Source organism: Camelus bactrianus, chromosome 4, assembly GCF_048773025.1.
Source record: "Camelus bactrianus isolate YW-2024 breed Bactrian camel chromosome 4, ASM4877302v1, whole genome shotgun sequence".
Taxonomy (NCBI): Eukaryota; Metazoa; Chordata; class Mammalia; order Artiodactyla; family Camelidae; genus Camelus; species Camelus bactrianus.
The window spans coordinates 48,588,424-48,606,750 of record NC_133542.1 but is presented as its reverse complement, the minus strand read 5'-3'; the positions used below and the strand labels follow the sequence as shown (position 1 = coordinate 48,606,750).

General features: G+C 46.5%; 1 protein-coding gene and 1 long non-coding RNA gene across 9 annotated transcripts in view; one reads left to right on the top strand and one right to left on the bottom strand.

The window, feature by feature from the left end:
- Positions 1 to 6,111, bottom strand: part of LOC105067385 (uncharacterized) — a 43,037-nt gene extending 36,926 nt beyond the window's left edge. For all 6 annotated transcript variants that reach the window (XR_006724230.2, XR_006724231.2, XR_012506441.1 and 3 more), the window contains exon 1: positions 5,977 to 6,111. This is a non-coding gene — a long non-coding RNA (uncharacterized LOC105067385). The remainder of the gene's footprint in view (positions 1 to 5,976) is intronic.
- The window catches only part of TBC1D2 (TBC1 domain family member 2), a 45,602-nt gene continuing 33,372 nt past the window's right edge, over positions 6,098 to 18,327 (top strand). The window contains exons 1-3 of one of the 3 annotated variants that reach the window (XM_010952925.3): positions 6,098 to 6,778; positions 10,155 to 10,296; positions 14,732 to 14,879. In XM_010952925.3, the coding sequence (XP_010951227.2) occupies positions 6,404 to 6,778; positions 10,155 to 10,296; positions 14,732 to 14,879 (665 nt within the window). In that variant the 5' untranslated portion in view covers positions 6,098 to 6,403. The remainder of the gene's footprint in view (positions 6,779 to 10,154; positions 10,297 to 14,731; positions 14,880 to 18,327) is intronic. The other 2 variants (XM_045515231.2, XM_010952926.3) reach the window with 2 other exon arrangements.

The following is an 18,327-nucleotide window of genomic DNA, read 5'->3' as shown; positions in this document are numbered from 1 at the left end:
ATTCTAACTCAGTAGTGGGAAAGCCCAGTGGAATGTTACCAGCATTTCTGGATTTGCTTTTAGAGCCTCCATTCTGAGATCAAACGGCCAGCAGATGTGAGGCTGTTATCTCAATGGAGGCCTGCAGGGAGTTATGATTTCACATGATTTCCGCAAAAGAACCCTACAACATCCACCTTCACTCACTAATCACCCCTGACCCTGTACTTACAGCCTAGAGGGTGGTGAGGGTGGGCATTGTTGGTCAAAATTAGACAAGGCAAGTGAGTAGAGTTCATGGAGCAAAACCCATCTCTTTCCCATCCCCTGGGTAGCAGGGGGTGCACCAGACAAGTTCTCCTCCCCTATAAGGTCAGAGGTACCTGAAGTATTCACACATACCCTCTCCCCTTCGCCAAGTAAGGGACTGGTAACACCTTTTATCTGAAAACTTCAGAAACACTGGACTGCCCAAAGCCCCGGGCTGGTGCTGCAGGGATATGGAGAAAGGGGCCAAAGAAAGGGGCCCTGCTGAGGGCAAGAAGGGCCAGGGGTGGCCAGCAGTACTCTCACAGAGTGACTTGACAGGAGACATGGGTTTCTCATGGGTTGAGTGGACACAGGAATGTTGGGCGGTGGGGGTGGGGTTTAGCCATCTTAAGAGAGGCTGAGGGGTGGTCCACCTGTGGGGCAGGCTGAGGAGGAAGAAGAAGGCTGAGCTTCCGGAGCAGGCGTCTGTATTTACTATCCTCAGAGCATCCCGAGGTCCCAGGACAAACACAAAGGGATCATCTGCAAGAATCACACCCATCACCTTCAAGGAAACTCCTTCCGGGGTAAAATCCTACTTTTGCACATGGCTTTGCAAAGTGAGATCTTTCTTTTCCCCATTCTCTGATCTACCCAAAGTATATCTCCAAGGGGGAAGACATGACTTGGCAGGGCAGATGTCATTTGCTTGGCCTCTTGGAGATGAAAGTTACAAGGTATCTGCATGTGCAACCCTGCCCTCATAGTCCTGTTCTAGTCATAAGGCTTCTGAAGGAGCAGTTCTGGAGGAGGGGGAACCAGACAGTGACAAGCCTAGAAATCGTGTCATGGGGACACAGCTGAAGGAAGATTTGGGAGCAGTGGGAAAGCACAGCATGACAACTACTACCTCCCAAGGGAAGCCACCTAATATAAAAGATGTGTCTTCCTCCTCATCTCTCCAAAGGGACAAAGGAGGACAAACTGCAGCAGGTTCAAGGAGACAGTTCTGGCTCAGCAAGCCTAACAGTTCACACAATGAACAGAACACCTCATGAGGAAGTAGCCACCCTATCTCTGGAAGAGTTCAAACAGGGAGGCTGAAGAGAGGCTGGAATGGATTAACGCCCAAGACCATTGTTTCGGAGGTTGCAAACTGACAGCATGCATGTCATATGGGGTAAACAGATGTGCCTGCTCTTGTGAGTACAAGGTTTGCCTATAAAGTGCCCTATTAGTAGTAGCAGTATTAATATTACTATTATTTAAATAAAGCCTGTATTTCTGGTTTCTCTTGAAAACCAGAACAGAGCTGAGCAGAGGTGCCCCACTCCGTAGGTCATACGTCCTGCAGATCACCCCACCATGGCCACCACCCCACCGCTATACCCAACATCGAGGCCAAGTGTCCCCTGACATTCATCATTCTGCTTGTACTGTGGGGTTTTCCCTTATACCCAGCCCACCTAACACACGTATATTATTACCAGCTTTCTCTCTGCAGGCACGTGAGTGGGTGACTTCCGCTGTATTCTATAACTCTCAACCTTCATCTGGGACAGTGGCATACAGCTGTGTTCTTCTCAATTCTCCCTCTCTCCCTGTGCTCCCTGAAGATCTGCAGGGCACGTGAGCAGCACAGGAAATCACCAAAAGGTCATCTGCACCTGGCCCTGGAGTGAGGCTCCCAATAATCCAATGGAAAGGAGAAAGGCAGCCCCTGGGGTACACATGGACTGGTGGATCATGAAGCCACCCACACCACCTCCAGAACAGCAGCCATTTTACATTTTTAAAGGGACATTATTCCTCTTTGAAGGAACATTACTATCTAGTTGACTCCCTTTTAGAAGAGTTCAGAGCCTCCTGTTATTTAATGAAATCAGCAATAAACAGAGAAACTGTCTTGTCTGCTAGCCTGGAGTGAAAACAAGAGAGTTTGGCAATGACCTGGATCAGAAGAAAGTTAGGAGGCCCTACTCGCTCAAAGAACCTAGGATTCTGAGAACTGATACTAATATTAGCAGCCAACACTTATTAAATGCTTTCCATGGGCCAGACACTGTGTGAGCACTTCAGTGGTTTATCTCACATGATTATGTAATAACACTACGGGACAGGTATTACGATTAACCTCAGTTATACAGATGAAAAAACTCAGGCACAGAGAGTTAAAGTAACTTGTCCAAGATCACACATCTAGTGATGATGGAGCCAGAATTTAAATCCAGACAATCTAACTCCAGAGACACTAGAGGAGAAATGATGAAGGTGCCACCAAGATCTGACAATTTCTGAAGGGAATTTCTTCTCCCTACCCATTAAATGATGTGGCCACATTTCTTGCTAAGCATACCAAAAACAAAAAAACACAGAAGTCTAAAATTTCATCTTTCTGGCTTACAAATATGTGAAAGTTAAACTACAAATATTCTCCTGTTATTTGAGTCTTTAAAATACACAACAATTAAAAAAGAAAATTTCCCTGGAACTAAAACTCTTTTGCAGAATCTGGTTCACATTCAGAATTCAAAATGGAATATAAAATAAAACTATTCAATGTCTGCTATGTCGGGTCATTTCTTTCAAGATTCTATAACTAAACATTGTGAAACATGTGCTTTACATGTGGAACTGAATTTCCTTTATGTTCAGCCATGCAAAATGTTACTGTCAGAGTTGACATATGTTTTGTGACCCTGCAAGCTAGTGGGGCAGTGTACTGTGACCTCTGAGATGATGTGATATTATGAAGTATACATGCAAAAGTAAACACTGTTTCTCTCTTTCCAACATTTTATAGGAAAGCTGTCAATGAGAATCCTATTTGCAAATGACTCGTGTGTTTAAATGAACCTCACTCCCTTAAAACTATGTACTTGGGAAAAGTGGACAGCTACATGCAAAAGAATCAAACTGGACTACTTTCTCACACCATCCACAAAAATAAAGCCAAAATAGATTAAAGACTTAAATATAAGACCAGAAACCATAAAACTTCTAGAAGAAAACAGGCAGTACACTCTTTGACATTGGTCTTAGTAACATTTTTTGCGAATGCCTCCTTAGGCAAGGGAAACAAAAGCAAATATAAACAAATGGGACCACATCAAACTAAAAAGCTTTTGCAGTAAAGGAAACTATCATAAAACGAAAAGGCTGCCCACTGAATGCGAGAAGATATTTGCAGACAATTTATAATAACAATAAGTATTATTTGCAGACAATTTATAATAACAATATTTGTATAACAACAAATATACAAAGAACTCATACAACTCAATATCAAAAAAAACCCCAAACAACCCAGTTTTAAAATGGGCAGAAACAACCCAATGGTATATTTATACAATGGATACTACTCAGCCATAAAAAAGAATAAAATAATGCCATTTGCAGCAACATGGATGGACCTGGAGATCGTCATACTAAGTGAAGTAAGCCAGAAAGAGAAAAAAAAAAAACCATATGATATCTAAAAAAAAAAATAACACAAATGAAATTACTCACAAAACACAAAAAGACTCACAGACATAGAAAACAAACTTATGGCTACTGGCAGGGAAGGAGTTGGGAAGGGATAAATTGGAAGTCTGAGATTTGCAGATACTAACTACTATATACAAAACAGATAAACAACAACTTTCTACACAGCAAACTATATTCAATACACTGTAGTAACTAAAATGAAAAAGAACATGAAAAAGAATACGTGTATGTACATGTATAACTAAAACATGATGCTGTACACCAGAAATTGACACATTATAAACTGACTACACTTCAATTAAAAAATCTTATTTGTCAAAAAACATTAATTCTTTGGGCTTATTTTCAATTGAAAATGATATTACTCAAAAATAGATGTTAGAAATTATATGATGATGTTTTGCTGACCAGAAAACCTAAATTTTTAAAAATGTTTTCTCAATAAGATTGCACTCCTTTCTCAGTAAGAGAAATAACACTGTCCCATAGTAAGAAAAGGAAAAAATTCAACATAGAAGGTAGCTCAAATAACTTAAGGCATAATATTTTCTAGTGCATATAATAAACCCTTATATGGAACACAGAGAAATTCATGACTTTGTTGAAAGAAAATCAGTTTCCCTTTGACAAGACCCGATATACCTAACGGCAGTACACCACAAAGGCCACAAGGTGTCGCTATCTGACAACCTCTTGCTTTGCAGCCAACGCTAGGCGCCTGCAGGTAAAGAGGGGAGGGTTGTGAGGGATGTTGACTATATTTTGATGTAACCAAAAGTACATCCATTAGGATATTTAGCAATTAGTGCATCTAGATTAACAGGAATTTCCCTCTACTGCCCCTAAACCTAAAACTTAAACCTTTTTTTTTCCCTCTGGAGCAACCCTGAGCGTACTGATATTACTGCAGATTAGGGGCACCAAGACAAAAATTTTTCCATCATTACCTTTTTAGGTCTTGGTATTCAGTGGGATGTCCTGGGTAGGAATTATAATCACTATTCTACAGATGAGGAAACCAAAGCCAGAAAGGTTTTAATGGGCCAATGAAAATTCCAGTGGCCAGGTTCCTGACACCCACCACTGCAGCTGGGGCCTGTACACCGTGCCCCTCCCTAATTCCCTAAGCATGGAGGTGGTCGGGAATAGGGTTTGCCTGGGACCCTGGGCTGCAAAGCTTGTACCAGGATAAACAGGATACAAAGAAACTATAAAGGACTAAAAATAACCGTATGCATGCACAGTTGGGGCAAGTTATGAGCAATAAGATATTAAAAGACCAAAAACCCAACTGCCTCTTCTGAACTATCCGGAGCAATAGTAGGGTCCCCAGAGCAGAAGCAAGATAACTGCATATAATCCCTGCACACAGCACCACCAAGGGGGTGGGCAGACCACCTAAGCCACCCCTGCAGCCCAACCCCTGGACCCGCCCCTACCCTCGCCTTATTTAAGGGACCAGTTCCCCCACCCCCTCAGGGAGCGAGTAAGGGAACCTGTTACTTGTTACTGCTTCCTCATGCTGCGGCAAGAGTCCCACTAAAACCTTGCCTGAATTTCTCCTCTGGCCTGTTATCAATTTATATTGATTAAGGCTAAGAACCCTGGTCGGTAACATCATTTATAATTATAATTCCAGCAGTGAACCTGTGTTAAATTACTGGCTAAGGCAATCTCAGTCTCATGAGCATAACTTGCCCCGAAGAAAACAAGGAAGATTTTTCTTAAGGAAGGCAGATGGGGAGAAGCGAAAGATAAAGGAGCTAAGGAAGGGCTAGAGAAGCCTGAAGCCCCTAAAAATCCCTGTGGAGCCCAGAAATGGGCTCCACAGAATGCGCCTTAAGAAGGAAGAAGGAGAAACTTAAGGACAAAAGGTAGAATTGGGCAGGAAGCTGAGCGAACCTGTCAGCCTGGGTGTATTTGTTGGTTTACAAAATTTACTGAGCCCAACCCCGCCCCAGGCACTGGGCCCTATATAAGGCGAGCAGCCCGGGAAAGAGTCAAGTGGGAGCTGGGACCGAGGGAGAGGAGACCACCACAGTCACCTGCGACTCACTGGGGCGCTAAAGCAACAGACCCCACGAGCCACGCGCGCCGTGTGCGTCGCCGGAAGTGGTGGCACCGAGCCGGGCGTCCCTTTTAGCCAATGGCAGCGCGGTGCGCCGTCCGACCGTGACCTGCGCGGCACCTGAGAAGAAAAGGCGGGAGGCCCGTAAGGCGCGAGAAGGAGCTATCCTTCTACGTTATTGCGCGAGTTACCGGAGCAGTGTAGTCGAGGCCGGGCGTCACTTCCAGCTTCTTTTCTGCAGGTTAACCTAGCTCAGGAACACGACGCCTTCAACCTGAAGACCCCCTCACGCCGCAACTGCCCTCAGTAAACATGGCGGATAGACGCGAAGGATAGCCGGAAGTAGGCGGAGTGGGAGGAGCCGGTAGAGGGCGTGTCGGGGCGTGGGCTGGCTGCAGAGGGGTTCCGATGGGCGTGACCAGCCGCCCCTCCTGGGGTTTTGATCAATTAGGTGCACTCACAGCAGCCAGCCGTGTCCCTCCGTCGTCTCCTGGGGGCGGGTCACCACTGGCCCCGCCCCATCCAGAAAGCGCCCTCTTAAAAGATTTCCCCTCGGTCTCCGAGATTTGACCGGAGTTCGGCTGCTGACCTCCAGTCCCTCGGTGGTCCCTATCAGCGATGGAGGGCGCCGAGGAGAACCCTGCGGAGTCTAGCTCCTCCGCCCCCAGGTCCGAAGAGCCTACCGGCTCGGCCAAGGGCCGCGAGGTGTTGCCTCCCGAGGAGCCGGAGGGCTGCGCCCGGCCCCTGGAGACAACTCCTAAGAAACTTTGTGGATATCTAAGTAAGTTTGGCGGCAAAGGGCCCATCCGGGGCTGGAAATCCCGCTGGTTCTTCTACGACGAGAGGAAATGTCACCTGTATTATTCGCGGACCGCACAGGATGCCAATCCCTTGGACAGCATCGACGTCTCCAGTGCAGTCTTTGACTGCAAGGCAGACGCTGAGGAAGGGACTTTCGAAATCAAGACTCCCAGCCGGATTATTACTTTGAAGGTAAATGGGACAGCTTTTTTCCTTTTCAGCTGGGGTGAGATCCCAAGGCACGGCCAGGCGCAGGTGGGTGGTCACAGGAAACTTACTGGAACAACGATCACCGACCCTGAGCACTCCAGTGAACCCTGGGTGCTCAGAGTTTTGTATTTTCCAAAGTGCATTCACATCCATTTCCTAATTGAGTTCCCACAACAAAGGCAGGGATGATGGACCCATATTACGGATCAAGAAACTTCTAAAGAGGTGAAGTGACTGGTCCGAGGTCATGCAACTAAAAAATGGTGTATCCCATAGTTTTTCTACTTCTCAGTACCGTATCAGAACTTTTACTTTTGGGCGTGGCTAACAATGCAGTTACTCTTAACTTTCTTACTTGGGGCTAAAACTACAGTCGAGATGTGAGGTTTGCAATCTTCTCTCAAGGCCCGGATTCTGAATCACTTTTCTTGATGTTGTGGCCAAGGGGAGAGAATGCTGAGAAAACTCTGGCAGAGATTTGGAGATAAACACTTAGGTTTCACCGATGAACCCACATTGTTCATCAAGGCATGCCGAAACCTGTTTTCTCACCAGTAGGTTTTGTTTTATCGTCATATTTACCTGAGAAAACCTGAAACAATGTGAAGGCCATGTGCTTTTGAAGTCAGACATGCTTGTGATCAAATTCTACATCAGCTACTTACTAGCTGTGTGACTCTGAGCAAGTTAACCTCATTGTACCTAAACAGTTTGTGAGATTTAAAACAAGGTGTGTAAGCACCTAGCACATCACAGGCACCTACAAGTTGTTAAATTAATCTCAGCACCTTGAATACAGCCTGTCACATAGTGGCTCAATAAACATTTGTTGAATGAAGACACATAGCAATGGAAGCAAGGTCAGAAAGTTCATGTCATGTCAAGAGGGAGGGCCCCAGAACTTAACTGGAAAGACAGATGTGGGCTAAGAGTTCTAGGATTCACATTCATCAGAGACGGGTGTGCCAGGAGACTGTCTTCCGGTCCAGTCTCCACCCACCCTCGCACCACCCCACCCCATCTTCCCACATCTCCACCCTCACCTCCAGCCAACTGGGCATCTGTTGAGCCCACAACTTTAGTTCCCCTGTATGTGACCAGGCTGGGGGAATCTGCAAAAAATAATGCAAATCAGGAATTCCATGCCAGGAAGGCAGGCGTTTTAGGGGTAATGTGGCTTATGGGTCATGTCTTTCCTCCCACACGTTGAATGCTGTCTACACGGTCTCCAACATATGCCGTTTACTATTCCATTGACCCCTGTGTGTGTCTAGCACTGTTAGGCACTGGGATGTGGAGCCAAATCAGACCAGCTCCCTGGTGTTCAAACAGCTTAAGTCCTGGTGAGAGAGACCAACAGGGAGACTGGCATGCGAGTAAACTGTTTTATAGAGACACTATGATAAGTTGGTACCAGAAAGACATCGTGACAGGAGGGGTCTCTTCCACTGAGTAGGTGGGGCTATCCAGAAAGGAGGAGGAGGAAACGGGCGATGACAGGTTGAGACTTGAAAAAGGAAATCAGTTTTCTACAAGCAGACAAGAGAAAGAAGGATATTCCAGGCCAAGAGACCCCCATGAGCAAAAACAGGAAAACAGCCTGGAATGTCCAGGCAAATCCCAGAAGCCTGGGATATAGAGGGGCCCACAAGTCAGAGTGGGAGAGCAGAAGCCTGAGGGCAGGCCATTCATGAGGTTGGCCAGAGAGCTTGGATTTTGTCTTACGGGCTGTGGGAAATTGTCAGAGCTTTAAGCAAGGAAGCACTGCGAGATTAGAATGTTGAGAAAGTTGTCTGGCTATTGGGTAGAGAACAAATTAGGAGAAGGTAAGGCTGTGGCCCAGCTGTGGTCCATCAGGAGGTGGTCAGGAGAGAATGATGGCTGAGCGAGAGCTGTGGCAGTGGGAAGGGAGACAAATAGGGGTGGCTCGGGATGTGCGGGAGGAGTCAGAGCTGCCTTGTGCAACTGGCTGACTGCATGGTCAGGCCAGTCACTGATATGAGGGAACCCAGGATGAGGAGTCCATAGGACATGCAGGCATCTGTTGCCCCCTGTAGACTCTTAAGTTCCAAGAGGATAGGGGCCATGTGTGTTGGCTTACCACGGTGTCTCCCATGCCTGCCACAGTCCCTGACATGTATAGTAGATGCTCAATATACACCTGTCCAATTAATCAATAAAATAGGGTGTTTGGGTATGGACTGGGGCTTGTCACACAAGGTCATGGTGAAACCCTGGGCAGGGCTGAGATCTCTTGCGAAAAGTATATAGAAAGAGAAGAATGGTGGGCATGGTTTTATGTGACTCGATACCTCCGCAACAGGCTGAAGGCCTCTTTCATGAGCTCGTGCACACCTCACCTGTGGTCATCATGAGAGAGAGGCTTGCCCTGGTCACCCATAGCTTCTGCTGTTCTCATTGTTCTGATTGAGGGCAGCTCTGTGAGGCTCCCAATCCACCTGCAGTGAGCTGCCCAGCCTCTATGGCCCAGCTGATCCCAGGCCTTCTCTGTGTGAGCCACAATCTCCTGGCCGTAAATTAACAAATCTCTGGCCTAGAGGTGGGAGACCCAGGTTTTGGGACCAGCTCTACCACCACCTGCGTAGAAGACTCCAGAGCCTTAGTTTCTCCATCTGTGGAAGGGGCCTGATCACTCCTGCCCTGCCTCCCCAGTGGAGGACCCGGCAATGTAATGGATGTGAGAGTCGGCATTTGGACCATCTAGTGCTGGGAGACTAATGGGCGATGTCAACCATACCCTATGTGGGCTGCCTGGAGGGTGCACTGTAGTTGTTGTAGTGTGTGGATGGCTTTTCAGGTCCCAATCATATCCATGATTTCAGTGCCTCCCTCTAACAGGAGGGATTCTCCCCATTCCACAAGGTCAGCTAGGACGTTGAGATGCCACACGGGAACACAGTGATGCTACCAGAGCCCCAGCCGGGTCAGAATTTCAAAGCCCTCTCCCTCTCTCTTAGCATCTCCAAGTTCCTTTATCCAGTGAGCAGATTTTGAGCACCTGCTGTGTGTCAGGAACTGTGCTGGACACTTTACTTTCCTTACCTCATTTCACCCTCATAACCACCTTAGGAAATGAGGGTTATCATCACCATAGTACAGATGACAAAACTGAGGCCCAGAAAGGCTAAGGAACCTCTGAGTGGGGAGATCAGAGCCTGAGTATCTTCTGTGGCAAAGAAGCAGGTGGTGTTTCAGAGGTGGGCACCCATCCGCAGTGACAGTTTCTTTTCCCCTGGGAAGGAGAGAGTTGCCAAGCCTCCCATGACCTCCCTGCGTCCCACACCCAGTGCCACCATGCAGGCACAGGGCCTTGCCAACTAACCCTTGTGCTTCTCAGGCCGCCACCAAGCAAGCGATGCTGTACTGGCTGCAGCAGCTGCAGATGAAGCGCTGGGAGTTCCACAACAGCCCACCTGCACCTCCCGCCACCCCTGACGCTGCCCTGGCTGGGAATGGGCCCGCCCTGCGCCTCGAGCTAGGTACCCAATGGGCTTGCCTCCTGCTTGCACACCCAGGGCTCTTGGTGACCAAGCCTTTACTCTCCTGTTGGGAGTGAGTGGGGGGAACCATCTGCTAAAGAAGCAGAGCCAGGGATGTGACTCAGGATCAGTTAGGGCAACAGTACAGCATCGAGGGCAAGAATATGGGCTCTGAGGCCAAGCTGCCTAGATTCAATTCCAAATCCTGTGTGGCCTTGGGCAAGTTGCTTAACCCTTCTGAGCTTCAGTTTCCTTTCCTGTAAACTATGCCTGCTTCTTAGGGTTATTATGAGGATTAAATGAATCCATACACCTTACATGGTTGGAACAATGCCGGCCTATTGTCAGAGCTTAAATGTCAGCTACTATTGTGATGATGACAGCTGTGGGAAGAGCTCAAGAAATGAAACTCACAGAGCTGCTACAAGGAAGGTTAATGAGAAAATACAGTTATTGTTGTCGCTTATTAGGTAAATGCTTTTGTGCTGTGGGTTGGGTAAATCAATGATTTTATCATCAATGGCCCCATAAGGCAGAATCTTTACCCCCATGTGGCCCACAAATGAAGTTTCCTGATCCCAAATCCTAAAACATCTCAGCATGGAGGAGTCTAGGAGCTCATACCCTCCCACCCACGCTGCAGCCAGGGTTATGATTGGCAGGTTTTAGAATTGGGACAGACAACCCAGAGAGCTGCCCCTGTGACAGTGTGGAGAGTGAGGTCCCAGCACAGAGCTGCAGTGTTTCTAACACACCGCAGCCTCAGTTGACAGGGAAACAGTGGGCGAGATCAGGACCTGTGGCCGGGCGCTGCCTAGACCCCAGTACCTGGATGCTTTGCAGACTGAGCTCATCTGCCCTTAGCCTTCTCCTCCCCACTTTTCCTTCCCTCAGTAAATGGCCTTCATTTACCCAGTTGCCCCAGCAACTGGGAGCCCTCTTGCTCCTTCCTAGATCTCTGATAGTCAGTCCATTCAGTCCCCTGGGCTGGCGATGTCTGCCCTCTGGCCTGCACCTCAGACCCAGGCCCTCCTCACCTCTGTTGCCTTGGGTCAGGCCTCAACTGTTAGCTGGAAACCACAGCAGCCTCCTCTCTGATGTCCCCGTGTCCCAGCCTACCACCTCAGACCCATCCCCTTCACTACAGCCAAGTGTGCTTCCTCAAATGAAAACCTGAGCTCCCCACCCCACCCCAGCTTCCATAGCCACCCACCATGTCCCAGACCCAGTCCCAGCTTTTTAGCACCAAACTCAGGCCTCATCCTTCCTCGTCTCCCCTCTGCCCGCTCCCCCGGCGCGCACTTGCAGCAGCACCAGAGGCATGTCTGCTCGCTCCTCTCTGCCTGGTGAGCTCTGGCTTAGTCTCTGTGGCCGAGCTCCACTGTCACCTCCTCCTCTGCCACCGCCTCTCGGAAGCCTTCCCGGACTGTGCCCCCTGGACTTGTATGAGCCCTCAACACTTTTTGCGGATGGTTCCAACAAGGCCTGTCACGTTTTGTTGTAATTAGAGCATCCTTGTCAGTCTCTGCCCTCTGGCCCTGAAGGGCAAGGGTTGTGTCTTTGTCACCTGTGTCTCCCCTACCTGCTGCCCTGCCAGGCACAGTCGATATTTGCTGAGTGAATGTGTGAGTGAATACATCGAATTTTATCGTTAAATGAGGAAAGGAAAGAAAAGCCCTCAGTGTAATGGCAGGCACAGTGTGAGAGCTCAGTACGTGGGAGCTGGCCTGTAAAATTGTCACTGTGTGTATACCTGCACGCTGTCACTGTCATGATAAGTGCCTCTTTTTAGGGTCTATAATAATCATCCATAATTGTTTCAGAGAACTTGCTGGGGCTTTTATGCTTGTAAGGACTTTCTTTGAGGAAGGGTTTGTTTGCTTTTGCTTCTGCACCTCTGCTCACCCTCCACTCCCATCTGCCGGAGACTCAGCACCCCAGCTGTGCGGGAAACTGCAAACTGAGTTTACATGGTTGCCGGATCAGCTTCAGACTAGAAGCAACAAAAAGCCCTCCACCTGACAATTCCCGAGCATCCAGAATTGAAATCGGTAGAACTGGGTAATCAGAAGAATGGCTTCAGTTCAGCACACTCGGTCAGCCTCTTCTGGGCCAGCCTGTGCTGTGAGCATCAGGGGAGGGGAGCGATTGCCATAATGACCAGGCTCCAGCCTCCTGACAGGGGCACTTGGGGAGGAGACGCAGGAAGCAGGGATGTGGGCTTCTCCTGAAACCTCTCTTGTCCCACAGCCTGCCTTCACCCTCCTGGACCCAGGGCTCCTGTATAACCTTCCCTAGTCTACCCAGAAAGAAATTTCTAGAGTCTTGAGCAAACTGGCAGACCCAGGATTAGACTGGAGGCTGCCCCACCTCTCCAGTCTCCACCCTTCCTGGGAGGAAGCAGGGGCCTGCTCCCAGGGCAGCGAAAACCAACAGACTCTCATCTGACCTTGAGTCACAGACACATCAGCTTGTAAAAGTGTCTTACCACAGTCCTTGAGCAATATAGGCATGTTCTCTATAGCTTTTACACCTTTATTTTATACTTTACCTAAACACTGGTCTCCACAAGAGCTGAAAAGGATGGAGGGGAAGTCAACAAATTTATAATAATGTTAGCATGTTGCCGAAGTAGGACACAGTTTACAAAGGACTTTTTTAAATGTATGTCATAAAAATATGCATACCACTTACTGACTCTGTTCTCACAGTTTATATGCATTGTTTTCTCAGCCTCACAGCAATCTCAAGTAGTTAGTGTTATTCCCATTTTTCAGAAGAGGCTCAGAGAGGTTAAGAGGCCTGTCCAGGGTCACACAGGAAGAAAATGGCAGCACTGAAATTTGAACCCTAGTCTGCAGACTCATTCCACCACCACCACCCCACTCCCCTTCAGCTTTGGAGGCAACTGGTCATGTGTCCAGGGCCCTTTGGGGAAACAGTGGCCCACTGGTCCAGGCACTTTTTGTTGGGTGATGATTTCTTCCTACTGGTGATAGGGCAACCTCTACAGCTCAGGCAAAAGAATTACAGGTTAATCCCGCTGAAAATTCTTCTTGTGGTCACCTCACTGAGAGTGTTTCTCTAGCCTGGAGAGGGGCCCAGAGGCCTTAGGCCAGAGCCTTGGGTCATCAGTTCTGTTTCCTACGGTGGCATCTGTCTGGAACCGAACCCACAATATCTCTGAAGTGTGCCTGTATTTTATGTTTTTACACCCACACCTTTTTTCAGATGTAGTGCAAAAATAAATACGCTCTACCCCTATGTTTTCACCCTCTCAGTAAGAGGGCTCCAAATGAGAGGTGTTGTCTGCTGCCCTGTTGTCCTCAGGGGCCGCGTGGTCAAGATGGTACCATCCCATAAGTGGCCTGAGTTCTCTCCCACTTTTTGTAATACTCAAAATTGACTTCTAAATATTTCACCTCCCTCTCTTATACCTCTGATAGTGTGTCCTTTGCTTCAAAACCTCCCTTAACATTAAACGTTTTGAAGCACTTGCTGTATGAGAATCATTGTTTAAACACTTGGAAAATGTAGAAAACTGGAAGAAAAAGTAGTCATAATCCTATCACCCAGAGACAGCCAGTGTTAACATTATGTCATGAGCTCCTATCTGCCTTTTACTTAAAACATATTTCGGATCATATAATAATATAAAGCATCTTACTTTGCTTTTTGGCACTCAGTAGAGTGATCTGAAATTTTCCCTGTTGTAAAATCTTTTTATAAACAGCTACTTTTGGTAAAGATATATTATTTTTCTGTTTTTAAAAGTAATTCATGTTTACTGTAGAATATGTAGGGGGAAAACCATAAATTATAATGAGCATATCCTGCCTATTTCTAATCCCATCATGTAGTTTTGACCACTGTTAAGATTGCAGAGTGTATTTCTTTGAGATTTTTTTTCTGTACAGTTGAGACCATACTACAATCCCAATTTGTTATATGGTTTTTTCCATATTATATCTCATCCCCATACTTAAGCATTCTTCATTAGCATTGTTTTAATGGTTGAGTAATATTCCATTGTGTGAAAAGCATCATGATATATTTAACCTTTCCCTAGATCTTTACGCTAGTTCCAGTTTGAGGCTAAACAGTACCAGGATGAACCTCTTGGCCCATTAAAGCTTTGTCTGCATTTAGGGCAACTTCTTTAGGATGGATTCTCAGATGTAGAAATATCCGCAATTCTGCAAACTTTTAAGGGGGTTTCCAGGAAGGCTGTCTCAGCAAAATGCATCATTTTACTGGTTGCAGCACATTTGGAGAAAAGCCTGCCTCTTTGGTGTTAACCTGGAAGGAAGGCTTGCCCGTACAGCTCACAGACTCCTGCCTGCTCCCAGGCAGACCTGAGCCCGTAGCACCCACCTGTCTAGTCTTTGCAAGTGCAGTGACCCAGTGGGTGACTTCCCTTTCCTTTGTTCCCCAGAGCAAGAGGAGGCGGAGCTGGAGGAGTTCCTGTGTCCTGTGAAAACGCCCCCTGGACTTGTGGGCCTAGCAGCTGCCTCCCAGCCAGTCCCTACCATGCCCTTGGCTCTTCAGAATATTTCCCTCAAGCACCTGGGAACTGAGATACAGTAAGTGCCCGTGGAGCTGAGGGGCTGGCCAAGCTGCAAGCAGCCCCTTCTTTGGCGCTTACAGTGATCAGGCGTGATTCCCTTGCAGGGAGTTGGGCCTGGGTAGAGGGTTAGGAGCTTTATTTTCAATTCATCACATCATGACTTTAAAATATTACATTTGTTGTTCTGATTTTTGAAGTACTGCATGTTCTTTGTAGGAGATTAGGAACACCTAGAAAGGTATGCATTTACAGTTACCATAGTCCTATCACCCGGACAGGCATTCTTAGCATGTGCTATATCTCTTTCCCCGAATTTTCTATATTCATATATGCATAATTGAGATCATATCAACATAATGGGATGATGACTTCACTAAATGTCTACATATGTCAAACATCAAATTATTCACTTTTAATGTGTAATTTATTGTATATTGATCACATCTCAGTTTCTTTTTCATTTAATACTGTATGATATATACGATTTCCCACTGGCAGGCTTTGTTTTAAATAGTTTATAAAAAGTTAGCAGTGCCTGGATTTGTATCCTGGCCCCACCATTTATGGGCAGTGCTGCCCTTGGCAAGTTGTTTGATTTCTCTGTGCTTCACTTAAATTGTCAATAAATGTAAGCACAACAGTGCTTGGCTTACAAGATGTGTGTGTGTGTGTGTGTGTGGTAAATGGGTTAATGCATGTAAACTGCTTTATAGCTGCTTGGGGATCAGTAAACACTGCAATATTGTCTGTTGCTATTATTGTTGCTCTAATTGAAGGAATGGAAGCTTTTGGAATTCAGACTATTCTCAATCCTGATCCTGTTTGGGTGCTCACTTTCTGTGTAGACTTCAGACAAACTGGGACCCCTTAGAGGCAGAATAGATTGTTAACTGGACTTGGATTAGAGACCCCTGGCTCTGTGTGAACCAGGCATAGCGTTTCCCTCTGTTGGCTTCAGCGTTTGAATTTGCTTGGGTAACTAGCAGAGTAGTGATGCTCTTCCCAGGAGAGAAGCAGGTTTCAGGGAAAATATGATGAGTGTCCTTTAGGGCCTACTGGCTGGAGGTGGAACTACCCCACAGTGGGTGGAACAGCCTGGAACACAGGAGAGAGAGCTGAGCTGGAGAGAGAGAGACTTGGGGGGTATGGGGTGTGGTTGAGCCCCCAGTGTGAACAGACAAGGTGGATGCCCTGTAGGGGATCTTCCCTCAGGCAGAGCTGGAGGGACCTCAGTGCATGGGGAGCCTGCTGTGGCAGAAGGGACCTGAGAAGTCCAGCCACCCAGCCAGTGTGTGTCTAGGATGGTCTCCCTAAGATTAAGCCAGGTTTCTGCATAATGATCACCACAAACAGCAGAAGTGGAACAGAGAACATGCAGAGATCAAGAAGGAAGGAAGTTCCTGAGGATCAGTTACTTGTAATAACCCACAGAAATGCGAGGCAGTGTTGCAAGTGCCCTGGCTGCTGACAGCCCCCATAAGGCCAGGGTTGCCCTTGTCTCCTGCACCCACTGGACAAGGGGAAGTGTGGGCAGCAGTGACGCTCACCCCACCCAGCCAGTGCCTCTGGCTATAGTGACGTGCCCCTGAGTTCTCACCAACTCATGTGGCTTATGGTGTGTGAAGGTCATGTGATGGGCTCAGCATGGTGCCCCTCATGGTCATCATTCATACTAATATGGCCACCACTCTTTTATTTTTAAATGGGTAATGTAAGAACTAGGAAAAATAAATGACTAGCCCAAGGAGTCAGGGCTCTTTATTCAAGGTCAGGTGTTGGGAGTCCTGACATCTACTTTCTTCTGTGTTCTTAATTTAATTGATTAATTTTACCTTCCATCAGTCGGCTGTACTTTCCGTTAAAGTATAGTTTCATTATTTTCCTATTCTGGACCCAGCTATACCAAAAAACTGGATTTTGCTTTAAAAGTAAGTTTAAGATTGAATGATAGTTCTTTGAAAAGGTGAACGAAATTGACAAACTTTTACCTTGAAAGACCAGAAAAAACAGATTCAAATGACCAAAGTCAGGAACAAAAGAAGGGACATTACTACCAACCTTACAGAAATAAAAAGGTTTATAAGGGAATACCATGAACACACACAAACAAAAACCTAGGACCAGATAAATTCACTGGTGAGTTCTACCAAACATTTACAGAAGAATTAATACCAATTCTTTACAAACTCCAGCCCTCCCCCTGCAAAAAGAGCAGGGAACACTTCCCAACTTACTCAATTAGGCCAATATTGTTCTGAAACCAAAACCACATAAAGAGAACGTTTTGAACACCCAGAGCCTTCACCTGTACTCCTTGTATCAATTTTGCCAGCAGGCTTTTTTTTTTAATTCACCTTTTCACAAAGGACATGGACCTTCAGGAATCCCAGCTTTATGTAAGAATTTCAGTTTTAACTCCATATTTTGTATGGGTCCAAAACCTTGTTTTCTTTCCTCCTTTGCAACCAAGGCTCTAGGTTTCTGGTATCAACAGTTTATTTCTGATCACAGGGAAAAGAAAAAGTAACTATGTGTGGTGAGGGATGTTAACTAGACTTACTGTGGTGACCCTTTTGCAATACATTCATGCATTGAATCAGTATGTTGTACACTGGAAACTAATATCACGTTATACATCAATTACATTTCAATTAAAAAAAAAAAACCAGTTGATCCTTGGACAAACTCACGTCCTAGCCAACTTTCAAAATGATAATTCTGCAAACAAACACTTCAGAATTCAGCGTCATATAATAATACACATTTATTTCCGGCACATCCGGGTTTAACCGATACAAGCTGGGTTCCCCTGGTCCTGGCTCCAAGCCATTGGGAAAATCTAGGTCTACACATATTTCTCACTTTCCATGGACAAGCCGCTGAGGCATGTTCTTCAAGAGGGCAAGCCCTACATGCAAGCACATTTTAAACCTGTGTTTAACATCATATCTACCAACAACCCTTCAGCCAAAGCCAGTCACATGGCCATGCCTGAAGTCAAGAGGAGGAGGGGGAAGTAGTCTCCTGTGGAGGTGGAGGGGAAGGCGTGAATATTTGCCCAGCAGTAATTTAGTCTCCACATTCATCTTCCTCTTTACTTCCCACTTGAATTTCACCTCGTTTTTTGTGTTTGATCCCTTCCTTTTTCTGGGAATTCAGCTAAATATTTTAAAAATACGTTTTGCATTTATCTATCATCTAGGTGTTTGTGGAGCAAGGGTTTTTTAGAGTAGTTTGCCCACCATATTGCCAGATGTTTGCATGGACCGTAGGGACCATGGAGCAAAGCCAGGGCTCCATCACAGTCTGCAGACCTTGGTATCCTCTTGTTGTTTGACCATGCTATTGCTGCCCTTTAAGTAAGTGACCTCCTCGTGCAGTCGTTTTCAAACTTTTGACCATGACCACAGTAAGAAAAACATTTTATTTTGTGGCTCAGTCCACATATATATAATTCACAAAAT